The sequence below is a fragment of the Salmo salar genome, chromosome 17, assembly GCF_965601325.2.
Source record: "Salmo salar chromosome 17, fSalSal1, whole genome shotgun sequence".
NCBI lineage: Eukaryota > Metazoa > Chordata > Actinopteri > Salmoniformes > Salmonidae > Salmo > Salmo salar.
This window is the reverse complement of record NC_138307.1, coordinates 47474103-47487805: the sequence shown is the minus strand read 5'-3', so window position 1 is coordinate 47487805 and position 13703 is coordinate 47474103. Positions and strand designations below refer to the sequence as shown.

The following is a 13703-nucleotide window of genomic DNA, read 5'->3' as shown; positions in this document are numbered from 1 at the left end:
CATAGCAAAGGGGGTGAATACATATGCACGCACCACTTCTGTGCTTTTAATTGTTTTTAATTTTTTTGAAACAAGTAATTTTTTTCATTTCACTTCACCGATTTGGACTGTTTTGTTCATGTCCATTACATGAAATCCAAATAAAAATCTATTTAAATTACAGGTTGTAATGCAACAAAATAGGAAAAATGCCAAGGGGGATGAATACTTTTCCAAGGCACTGTACTATGGCAGGGGTTAACAGGGAGACGGGCCACCAGGGCAGGGCATCTACTTCCTCCTTCCTGACTTTAGACCACTGGTCTTACGAACACTTTCTTATTGTCCTTCAAGTCTCTCTTCCTCTTTTCTTCCTTAGGAGTTTCTCACTCCTTCCTTACACACCTCTCCTACCCCAAGTCCCACCTCTCATATACACTACATGATCAAAAGTATGTGGACACCTGCTGGTCGGACATCTCATTTCAAAATCATGGGCATTAATATGTATTTGGTCCCCCCTTCGCTGCTATAACAGCCTCTACTTTTCTGGGAAGGCTTTCCACTAGATGTTGGAACATTGCTGCGTGGACTTGCTTCCATTCAGCCACAAGGTCATTCGTGAGGTCAGGCACAGATGTTGGGCGATTAGGCCTGGCTCGCAGTAGGCTTTCCAATTCATCTCAAAGGTGTTCGATGGGGTTGAGGCAATGGAAAACCATTTCATGAAGCTCCCGACAAACGGTTCTTGTACTGACGTTGATCCCAGAGACAGTGTTACAACCGAGGACAGTCGACTTTTACGCGGTACGTGCTTCAGCACTCACCGGTCCCGTTCTGTGAGCTTTACACCACTCCAGCCGACGCTTGGCATTGCGCATGGTGATCTTAGGCTTGTGTGCAGCTGCTCATCCATAAACAGCATTTCATGAAGCTCCCGACGAACAGTTCTTGTGCTGACTCGGCAGCCAGTTCGGTGAGCTTGTGTGTCCTACCACTTCGCGGCTGAGCCTTTGTTGCTCCTAGACGTTTCCACTTCACAATAACAGCACTCACAGTTGACCGGGGAAACTCTAGCAGGGCAGAAATTTGACTAACTGACTTGTTGGAAAGGTGGCATCCTATGACGGTGCCACGTTGAAAGTCACTGAGCTCTTTAGTAAGCCCATTCTACTGCCAATGTTTGTTTATGGACATTACATGGCTGTGTGCTTGATTTTATACACCTGTCGGCAATGGGTTAAGCTGAAATAGCCGATTCCACTAATTTGAAGGGGTGTCCACATACTTTTGTATATATAGTGTATCTTATCTGGCAGTTTGGGTTACATGCACAGACTCTGTGACAGAGTTTGTCTAAATATGCCACATACTGTAAAAACCTAATAAAGAATTGTTCACCAAAAAAAAGTTTGGCTAACTATGTTTGAGATGTAGGATTTGAATGGGTGCCATTTTGGCACCAAATGTGGGTTTGACAATAGAAGGTTGACCCTGTGTCCATCTTGTCCCCAGGTTTGCCACCAGAGAGAGGAATGCCCTACTGCTGTACAATGGGAGATTTAACGAGAAACACGACTTTATCGCCTTGGAGATTATCGAGGAACAGATCCAACTCACCTTCTCTGCAGGTGAGAGGGCGCAGTGTGTCCACAGTGCAAATAATCATGTTCACACAAAGAGCTGGAAAATGACTTACAAGTTGCTTGTATCAACACTAGCTGATAGCTTGATTTATCAACTCCGCTGTAAGGATATCATTAATGTGGCTTTCACAAACCACTTGGTAAATACTCTTATCAGCTGAACTCCTTGACCAGTGTGAAACAAACAGTTACAGGATTTCATTAGAATGTGTCCTCTCCATTGTCTGGCTATGCTGCTGTGCAGTTACACTTAGAGATGCATTGGATTTGGCTGTATGAAAGGGCTGAGTGTTTTACTGTGGTCAGAGAGCAGCTGCTTCCCCCGACAGAGCCTGAGCAGACTGATTCATGACATTATAGACACTTAGCGAGCCATAAAGTCCTACAGTGCCTCGCAAAACTATTCATCTCCCTTGGCGTTTTTCCTATTTTGTTGCATTACAACCTGTAATTTAAATAAATTTTTATTTTTATTTGGATTTCATGTAATGGACAAACACAAAATAGTCCAAATTGGTGAAGTGAAATGAAAAAAATAGCTTATTTAAAAAATTCTAAAAAGTAAAAAAACAGAAAAGTGATGCGTGCAAATGTATTCACCCCCTTTGCTATGAAGCCCCTAAATAAGATCTGGTGCAACCAATTACCTTCAGAAGTCACATAATTAGTTAAATAAAGTCCACCTGTGTGCAATCTAAGTGTCACATGATCTCAGTATATACACACCTGTTCCAAAAGGCCCCAGAGTCTGCAACACCACTAAGCAAGGGGAACCACCAAGCAAACGGCACCATGAAGATCAAGGAGCTCTCCAAACAGGTCACTGACAAAGTTGTGGAGAAGTATAGATCAGGGTTGGATTATAAAAAAATATCCGAAACTTTGATCATCCCACGGAGCACCATTAAATCCATTATTAAAAAATGTAAAGAATATGGCACCACAACAAACCTGCCAAGAGAGGGCCAACCACTAAAACTCACAGACCAGGCAAGGAGGGCATTAATCAGAGAGGCAACAAAGAGACCAAAGATAACCCTGAAGGAACTGCAAAGCTCCACAGCAGAGATTGGAGTATCTGTCCATAGGACCACTTTAAGCCGTACACTCCACAGAGCTGGTCTTTACAGAAGAGTGGCCAGAAAAAAGCCATTGGTGTTCACCAAAAGGCATGTGGGAGACTCCCCAAACATATGAAAGAAGCTACTCTAGTCAGATTAGACTATAATTTAGCTTTTTGGCCATCAAGGATAACGCTATGTCTGCCACAAACCCAACACCTCTCATCACCCCGAGAACACTATCCCCACAGGCGAAGCATGGTGGTGGTAGCATCATGATGTGGGGATGTTTTTCATTGGCAGGGACTGGGAAACTGGTCAGAATTGAAGGAATGATGGATGGTGCTAAATACAGGGAAATTCTTGAGGGAAACCTGTTTCAGTCTTCCAGAGATTTGAGACTGGGATGGAGATTCACCTTTCAGCAGGACAATGACACTAAGCATACTGCTAAAGCAACACTCTAGTGGTTTAAGGGGAAATATTTAAATGTCTTGCAATGGCCTAGTCAAAGCCCAGACCTCAATCCAATTGAGAATCTGTGGTATGACTTAAAGATTGCTGTACACCAGCTGAACCCATCCAACTTGAAGGAGCTGGAGCAGTTTTGCCTTGAAGAATGGGCAAAAATCCCAGTGGCTAGATGTGCTACAAAAGGTGGCTCTACAAAGTATTGACTTTGGGGGGATGAATAGTTATGCACGCTCAAGTTTTCTGTTTATTTGTGTTATTTCTATCTTGTTTCCCGATAAAAAATATTTTGCTTTTTCAAAGTGGTAGGCATGTTGTGTAAATCAAATGATACAAACCCCCCCAAAATCCATTTTAATTCCAGGTTGTAAGGCAACAAAATAGGAAAACTTTGTGCATGACACAAGTAATTTTTCCAACAATTGTTTACAGACAGATTATTTCACTTATAATTCACAGTATCACAATTCCAGTGGGTTAGAAGTTTACATACACTAACTTGACTGTGCCTTTTAAACAGCTTGGAAAATTCCAGAAAATGTTGTCAAGGCTTTAGAAGCTTCTGATAGGCTAATTGACATAATTTGAGTCAATTGGAGGTGTACCTGTGGATGTATTTCAAGGCCTACCTTCAAACTAAGTGACTCTTTGCTTGACATCATGGGAAAATCAAAAGAAATCAGCCAAGACCTCAGAAGAAAATTGTAGAACTCCACAAGTCTGGTTCATCCTTGGAAGCAATTTCCAAACGCCTGAAGGTACCACATTCATCTGTACAAACAATAGTACGCAAGTATAAACACCATAGGCCCACGCAGCCATCATACCGCTCAGGAAGGAGATGCATTCTGTCTGCTAGAGATGAACCTACTTTGGTGCGAAACGAGCAAATCAAGCCCAGAACAACAGCAAAGGACCTTGTGACGATGCTTGAGGAAACAGGTACAAAAGTATCTATATCCACAGTCAAAGCAAGTTTTATATCGACATAACCTGAAAGGCCGCTCAGCAAGGAAGAAGCCACTGCTCCAAAACCGCCATAAAAAAGCCAGACTACGGTTTGTAACTGCACATGGGGACAAAGATTGTACTTTTTGGAGAAATTTCCTCTGGTCTGATGAAACAAAAATAGAACTGTTTGGCCATAATGACCATCATTATGTTTGGGCGAAAAATGGGGAGACTTGCAAGCCGAAGAACACCATCCCAACCGTGAAGCACGGGGGTGGCAGCATCATGTTGTGGGGGTGCTTTGCTCCAGGAGGGACTGGTGCACTTCACAAAATAGATGGCATCATGAGGGAGGAAAATTATGTGGATATATTGAAGCAACATCTCAAGACATCAGTCAGGAAGTTAAAGCTTGATCGCAAATGGGTCTTCCAAATGAACAATGACCCCAAACATACTTCCATAGTTGTGGCAAAATAGATTGGACCACAAAGTCAAGGTATTGGAGTGGCCATCATAAAGCCCTGACCTCAATCCTATAGAAAATGTGTTGGCAGAACTGAAAAAGCGTGTGCGAGCAAGGAGGCCTACAAACCTAACTTCGTTACACCAGCTCTGTCAGGAGGAATGGGCCAAAATTCTCCCAACTGTAGAAGCTTGTGGAAGGCAACCCGAAACGATTGACCACAGTTAAACAATTTAAAGGCAATGCTACCAAATAATAATTGAGTGTATGTAAACTTTTGACCCACTGGGAATGTGATGAAAGAAATAAAAGCTGAAATAAGCCATTCTCTCTACTGTTATTCTGACATTTCACATTCTTAAAATAAAGTGGTGATCCTAACTGACCTAAGGCAGGGAATTTTCACTAGAATTAAATGTCAGGAATTGTGAAAAACCGAGTTTAAATGTATTTGGCTAAGGTGTATGTAAACTGCTGACTTCAACTGTATGCATGCAAACAAACACAGCTCTTGTTGTTGAATCCACTGCGCTGAGTGTGTCTCACTGCCAATGTCTAGAGAGCCCTGGAGTTGATACCACACAGTCAACGTGATAAGGCAACGTGGGATTGCAGAAGTCATTGAGTTTTTCTGATAAAGACACACTAAACACCATGACTAATGACTCTGTGTAACACAGCTACAGTGTTGCGTTACTGTTGACTGAGTTGGTGGGTAAATTCTTCCAGAGAGACTCCTGCCCTTGGCAAACAGATAGTAAAGCCCTGGGTAAATCTGGTGTGATTGTTGCTCTGCAGACGTGGTGAACGAGAACCATTGATATGGTTGGAAAACCTTGGTGTTCTTATAGTGAGTGTGATTTATGATGACTGTGTGAGCTGGCTGGCTTTGTGAGTCTGGCTGTGTTTTTATTTCTCCATGTTGGAGTTTCATGTGAGAGAAATAGGTTTCCTTACATTGATTTTAACTTTGACGTACATGTTGTAAAGCATATATTCTTTGACATTTATCCTTCCTTTTAAAGTAGAGCCTACAGGTCTGGCATACAAGGTTATGTACATTCAACAGACAATATGGTATTGAATTAACCACAACCTCTTTTCGTCTCTCTTGTCTTTCCTATCTTTCCTCTCTCCCTCTTTCTCCCTTTCCCTCTCTCCCCATCACTTTCTCGCCCTCCTCCAGGAGAGACTAAGACCGTGGTCCATCCCTTTGTTCCCGGAGGGGTCAGTGACAGTCAGTGGCACTCTGTCCAGCTGCACTACTACAACAAGGTAAGACACGGCTACACCTTGTTTATCTCTCTGGCTTGTCTGGCTTGTTTGTTGCTGTGCATATAAACAGTAAACATATGTTGAAGACAGAAACGTAATGGACACCCCAATGGAGAAGCCTGCATACCTGTCAAGTTCACCTACTCATAACCTGGTTGATAGTCTGTTGATATTTTGACTAACTTTATTATGGATTATTGAGTTAAAGTGTGACTACATTTAAGTACCATATCATAAAGATCATGATTACATCATAAAGATCTTATGAGTCGTGTGTGTGTCAGAGTTAATCAGAATTATTTTACATGTCAACTGTTCAAGCCAGAGGGAAACTGTGGTTTTACCATGTTCTTTCTAAAAGCCAATCTTAACGAGGATTATTTCATATCACAGATCAAATTCGCCACCAAAGGTAATCGTATATTAGACTGATATGGCAGTCAATTGCTGGGGGTTATTTTTCCACAAACTTCCATGGCCTCGGGCCTATTGAACCACAACAGCAGACAGACAACATCTCAGCTGTATCCATCTCTGCGTACAGGCCTACTCCTACCTCAACCCTATGTTATAGACTATGCTTCTCTGAACATGTGAGAGTTTCTTAGTGCCGACTTTTAGACTCTTTCCCAACCGGTTTCCAGAAAAGCATATGTTAACTGGAAGGCATGTGCCTTGTGTTGAAGCTTTAGAATAGCCTCATACATTTTTGTCACGAAAGACACAGGTTTCTTTATTTCCTGCCTGTCTTTGATTCCTACTTTCCTGGCTTCCCTAACCCGGTGTAGCAGACGTCAAATACTGCATTGTGATTGGCCGACCTCCTAGCAGGTTTCAGACCTGTGTTGGTTCTTATTGTTCTGTGTGTTGTATTGGGGGTAAAGTACCATGGAACAGGGGAGATTAATTTCCATGCTACTGCCAGACTGGGTAGATTTCCTGTTTCTAAACCAAATCCCTCCTCTTTCTTGCTTGTTTAGTTTCTCCCGTGACTGAACCTATGCTACTAGTGTTCTGTCGGCAACGTAAAACAAACACAATCTCACACACAGACACATGAGTGAGCGCTAACACACACACATGTGCGAGCCCACAAGTACACACACACACACACACGTGCACACACTAGAGGTCTTCACGGGTCCAATAGACCCGAAATGTTGAGATCCGACCCTGTATTACAGACTGGAACCGATTGGACCCGTCCTCTGTTAATTGAATGTGTGTGAGGTGATGAGAACTGGGCAAGCTTGTTATGTGTCAGCCAATTGCAACTCAATAAAACATATAGCATATGTCCAGCTGAAACAGATTCGGGGTGCTCGCCTCATGTGCGCCTGCTGCTGAGGAGAGAGCCAGTGAAAGGCCTTTTCCATTGAAGTAAATACATTTTCAGACAAGAAGAATGTCCTCGGGGACAAGTTGTAATACTGTAGTGGACAAAGATGAGATGAACGGCCTTAATGGACTGTGTGCAACGCGCTATTTAGGTTTGATGCAATTTTCGAACTTTCATTTATTTATTTTAGTATTTATTATCATTTGTTTTATCATTAATATGATTGTATATCATTATTATTATTATTGTAGGCCTATTTAAGAATTTAAACCAGTTCTTTAAATAGCGTTTGCAAAAAGTGTTTTGTTTCATTTTGTCGAGACATTTTTGTTGGCTAAATGATGTTCCAACTGTAATGTTGTGTTTGCAGCAACATAATGGAGTTACCGGTAGGGGCCTGGTATAGGGCTACTCTCAGTCAAACCCTGAAAACCAAAGAGGGCGAGATGCTAAACTTAATTTAATTATGAAATATGATAACCTGTTGGTATTTCCCCTATTAACAATGTCGACTTACTTTTGATATTACCCTAATAAAGTTAAGTCATTTTTGTAAATTTTTGGTGTGGTAGGCTATGGTTATTATTACACACACCAGCACTCCAACTGACTCCAACAAGTTGAAGTTGAGGAAGAATGTTTTAGACCTACCAGAGTTCCGCCTTTAATCTAACAATATAATGCTTGTCTTTATAAAAAATACTCGAATTGAAAATTTACAAATTAGCTTCCTTGTGTATGCCTATTTCTGTATAGCAGCAGTAGTAGTCTATCTGACAAGTATAAAGAAATACGTCTGTGTTGGGAACATTGTGCCGGCATATCTCTGTCTTTCTCTCCATCTCTCTAGGGCTAGGCTTAAGCTTCTCTTACTTTATATATAAATATATCTTTTTTATATTAATATCATACAGTTGACGCCTAGGCCTATATTCATGCAATGCCCTGACGCATTTATCGCTCAAATCTCCAACAGCTTAACCGTAAGGTGGACAATTATTGTTTTAGGAAAGTAAAAATCAATATAACAATAGGCTATAAAGTTTTGAATATGCTACGCATCGAAACACAACTAGTTGTTTTTTGTTTTGTTATAGGCAGTTTTTAAGGACACGTAAGTTGATCATTTGGTGGGCCTCCCGAGTGGCGCAGCGGTCTAAGGTGCTGCACCACAGTGCGCGAGGCATCACTACAGACCTGGGTCCGATCCCGGGCTGTGTCACAGCCGGCAGTGGGTGGGAGACCCATGAGGCGACGCCATATTGGCCCAGAGTCGTCCGGGTTAGGGGAGGGTTTGGCTGGCCCGGGATTTCATTTTCCCATCACGCTCTAGCGACTCCTTGTGGCGGGCCGGGCGCCTGCAAGCTGACTCCGGCACATTGGTGCGGCTGGCTTCCGGGTTAAGCAAGCAGTGTGTCAAGAAGCAGTGCGGCTTGGCAGGGTTGTGTTTTGGAGGACGCATGGCTCTCGACCTTCGCCTCACCCGAGTCCATAGAGGAGTTGTAGCAATGGGACAAGACTGTATCACGAAATTGGGCAGAAAAAGGGCTAAAAGTAAAATAAAAAATGGTGTTTACAATTTGGCCGATATCTCTCATTTATTGATGTCGGGTCTTTTATGTCGGGTGGAAAAACCTCTAGCACACACACATACATTTTTTTTTAGTTTGGAGGTCATTGAGAGAGGGTCGAATTTGGTCAACACAATATGTAATTGCTAATTTGCTACGTGAGGCTTATTCGATCAAATAGCTGTAATGTTTAGGTTGCTTTGATATAAGTGGGCGCACATGGTATGCCGGCCAGATTTGTGCCTGTTGTTCACTTATCTGCCCTCTCATTGGCTAGAATGTCCCCACCTGATCCAACCTCCTCATGCCTTTGCCGACATTATTCCCATTGTTAGAGCGGTCAGTCCAGTATCTTGTCAGTTTATACACAATCTTTGATCACTATCACTAGCTATCATTAGCCAAAAAATCAGCTAGGTAGCTAACTTGATTCTTCTTACATGTACTACTAAAGTTAAAAAGCGTTGCATTGTTGTAAACATATGCAAAATAAATGTTCCTTCCAACATCTATTTTGCACCAGTCTCGGGCTATTCCTTTTAATAAATCCAAGTCACGTTGAGATTGACCTAATAATTCAACCTAACCTAACCTATGACCTAGCAAATCACCCTACCCCCAATTGCAAGAAGTGGCACAAATAATTCACTAAAAACTAGCCTCCAATGCATGCTTTCTATTCCTAACACTAAAACTAAATAAAAAAGACAATCTGAATTTAAAATAAAAATTGAAAAATGTATAGAAATAAAAACGATATAAAAACACTATAATAACCTTGCTGTCCAGGAACTGGCTGAAATCCCTTAAAGCTAGGAAGAGGCTACTGCAACCAGGCACGCTGTCACCTTATGTTATACCTCACCCCAGTCACATTGAGAACAGCCAAACCTGGTCCTGACAGTCCAGATAGGATCCATGCCTTCATCTAAAGCCAGACTAAGCTCACTTTCTACATCAGAGCCTTGGAGGACTCATAAAGCGATCCTCAATGTCTGCATTCCACGTGACATCCTATTCCATACACAGTGCACTACTTTGGACCAGAGCTCTGGTCAAACGTAGTGCACTTTGCTGGGAATGCGGTGCCATTTGGGACTCAGCCTATGATATTTTTATGGCCTACTCAAGGCTTCTCAAGGCACCGGTTAGATTAAGGGTTGTCCATATCAGAGTGGAGAGGCCCAGTCACCCCAAACAGCCCCTAAAAGTCTGCTCCCCTTTCTCCTCAAACCATAGGTCAGAGGCCGCAAGGGGATGGGCTATGAGGGGCATTGGGCCACCATGGTAACAGACACACTTGCATTGTGCTTGGTGATTTACGGTGGTGTGTGGGGTGCTTAGACTCATGCAGGGCGGGGGTGGCCTCCCTATTGAAGATTTCACACAATAGAAGACATTTTAGAAATTCCCAATTTATTTTGGATGTGGAGTAGCAACGCCTCAAGGACAGCAAGAGGAGTTGGCACAAGACACACACACACACACACACACACACACACACACACACACACACACACACACACACACACACACACTTGCAGAGCTAAAAAAGGAAACGCACACAGAGAGAAAGGGATATTCTTGGACTGTTCAGGTTTTGATGATAATGAAGCAGGAAGTGACGTCACGTCATCTCTCAGAAGGATGATTGTCTGGGGAGGAAGTATGTTGAATCACTGTGGTGTATTTCTGTTCTTCTCTTTTCTATTGTAGACCACTGGTTGAAGCAGCGGCAGGCAGGCAGGCTTTGTCTTATGATGGATGACTTTAGCCACTATGTTGAATAATGAATGTTCAGTAAGGACAAGAGGTTGACAAGTGTGTGTCTGTCTGTGTGTTTATTTGTAAAGGGGTCTATGTCTGGGCCTAGTGTCAGACTTGTTAATAGTTGTGGTCTGGACGGAGCAGTCTAGAGGACATGATGTTATTTACATTTTACAGTATAACATGCTCTATTAGCCACATTCCCAGACACAGACAGGCCTAGCTAGCTCTAATAGCTAGCCCTAATCACACAGCTGCATCGAAGCCCTCATCTAAAACTCATACTCTGACTGATGGAGATGGTGATAACATGGCCTTTATAGATACGAGGCTTTATTAATCCATGCCGTAGGCTGTAGGCTTGTTCATTTAGTAGACAAGTCCCGTGCCATTATTTTATATTATATGATTTTATAGTAAGAAGAATATAATTGAATTTAGCTGAGTAAAATGGAAAGGATATTTTTCCCATTCCAGAGCGAGAGTCTGCATATGAAGTGGCTATGTTGAGCGTAGAAGTGATCATTTGAAACAGGTCCTATATCCTAGATTTAGAGTTATTTGGCAACTTTAGTTATGAATGATACAAACTTTAGAATGTCATAGAAATCAAAACATATTTGGGCTGCACGATGCGACTTTAGGCTATTGATGATTAGAGAAAGTCACAAAAAAAGCTTGTGCTCTGTTCCTTGCCGCAGGCTGCACACGCCGTTCTCTCATCAAGTGATCATATTTTCACCCATCGGACTATTCTCAATTTCATCTTCTCTTTAATAATATGTCAAATTACATCATCAAATGGGCAGGAACAGGGGCAGGGGGAAAAAATATGTAATCTGTATGCTCTCTAATAGTGAATGGAGGCTCCTTTCCCGCTAGTTGTTTTTTTCCATCATGCCAGGTATGCTACTCCTGTTATTTCACTCCACCCATCAACCACTGTTTGAGGAGCATGCTGCCTCTCGCTACGTGAGAGGTGATATTCCACCCAAACCCTATATGCCATGGGCTCTTCAACCCTGTTCCTGAAGCTACCCAGTGCTTCATTTGGGGAAACCAAGTGAAATCTGTTCGGGAACATCGATAGTAACATCTATTTCATTTAGCTGACAGCCCCTCTCTCTGCACGCTCGAGAAATAAATGAAGGAGAGAGCGGACGAGATAGAAACGCACTGTGGTAAGATATTCTGTAGCTAAAGGTAATGTGTCAGCCTATTAATGATGAAATATAAAAAATGCCCAATTACTAGACTATTCAAAGTCAAATACAAATGTACTATAATTGTAGGCTAACTCTGTAAGCCGCCCTGCACAATCAATGAACCAACAGCATCCCCTAGTTCAGTTATTTTGTTTTAATGTTTTTCTGCCGTACGTAATATGCGGTAGGCTATGTATTGGTAGGCTTCTTTTGTTGTTGCTTGGGCTCATATATAGGCCTATACATAAGCTCTAATATGTATATTAATCATCACCGTAGAAAGCGCTGTCCAGGGGCTTCCCGAGTGGCGCAGCGGTCTAAGGCACTGCATCGTAGTGCTTGAGGCGTCGCTACAGACACCGGGTTTGATCCCAGGCTGTGTCACAGCCGGTCGCAACCGGGAGACCCATGAGGCGGCGCACAATTGGCCCAGCATCGTCCGGGTTAGGGGAGAGTTTGGCCGTCAGGGATGTCCTTGTCCCATCGCGCTCTAGCGACTCCTTGTGGCGGGCCGGGCGCATACACGCTGACTTCTGTCGCTAGTTGTACGGTGTTTCCTCTGACACATTGGTGTGGCTGGCTTCCAGGTTAAGTGAGCAGTGTGTCAAGAAGCAGTGTGGCTCGGCAGGGTCATGGCTCTCGACCTTTGCCTCTCCTGAGTCCACACAGGAGTTGCAGTGATGGAACAAGACTGTAACTACCAATTGAGTAAAAAGTACAAAAAAAGAAAGCGCTGTTCATTTTGTTGTGTTTTCCACTCAGTTTAAACCTGTTGTTGAATTTCTTTGTTTGATCAATCACAGTGAGGTGAGTTTTAAAACCATGACACAATTTTGATGTGCTTGATGTGATGTCAGAGTGGTTAGAGGGACAATAGAGCCCTGAGTACCTGACCATTAGAGACCCGATGGTCGTTAGCTAGTTGTGTACTACCAACGCATGTCCAGAGTGCATAAGAGGAGATTACCGTGACTCAACTGTCACATGGAATTTTACCACCAACAAAATTTTGCTCTGCCAGGAGTACCGCTGAAGTACCCCCTCATTTTATCAGTAGGCCTATGGGCTCATGAGTCTTGTCAAGTACCCCCTATGGATAGGCCAAGTACCCCCATGGGTCCTAGTACCCCTGGTTGGGAACCACTGGCCTAGAACCACAAGTAGTAGCACGGCAGTGACCATACGAGTTGGCTGTACACAGTATTAGCAGATCTGGGACCAGGCTACACAAACAGGTCTAGCCTCACTGGACCTCCTGCTGGGTCATTCTCACAGCACAATACAGTGTTTGCCTGCTCTCTTCCTCCTCTCTCACCCTCCCAACAGCTTTCTCTTATTAATTCAGTCATGCTAGCTCTACCAAACAGAGCAGCTAGTGTTATGTCTCTGTATCTCTGTGTGTCTCTGCTCTATGACGGATAATTTCTATGCAAACAGTGCAGAGAGATGAGAGGGGAAGTGTGGTAGTGGGGATGATCTATGGGGTTATATGTATGTTTTCTAGGTTAAAGCCAGTATCTATATCTCTTAGGGGAGTGCTCATAGCTGGACTCATGATCATAAACTCTGAGTGAGTTAAACTGTGCATTTTAAAATGGGAGTCATAAATGCCATAGCCATTGGTTTTGTAGGGAGATAATATTTGTGGTTCTCTAGAAGTGTAGAAGCTGATATAATGCCTGGAGTTGTATAGGAACTTTTATTTAGACCATTTCTCTGCTGAGCCGAGAACATGCAGAATAATCCAGTCACTGAGATCTAAAAACATGCATACATTGTCATGCAGACACAGACAAACACACGCTTACACTAGAGGATGTACAGTTGGTGCTGTAGTCCACACACACACACACACACACACACACACACACACACACACACACACACACACACACACACACACACACACACACACACACACACACACACACACACACACACACACACACACAAAAGTTGCAGATCTTAAAGG

The 13703-nt window shown here is 42.9% G+C and overlaps 1 protein-coding gene across 1 annotated transcript in view; it reads left to right on the top strand.

The window, feature by feature from the left end:
• The window catches only part of celsr1a (cadherin EGF LAG seven-pass G-type receptor 1a), a 141134-nt gene that overhangs the window by 76055 nt on the left and 51376 nt on the right, over positions 1-13703 (top strand). Inside the window, 2 exon segments of the mRNA XM_082963797.1 lie at positions 1495-1610; positions 5761-5849. Of these exon segments, the coding sequence (XP_082819923.1) occupies positions 1495-1610; positions 5761-5849 (205 nt within the window).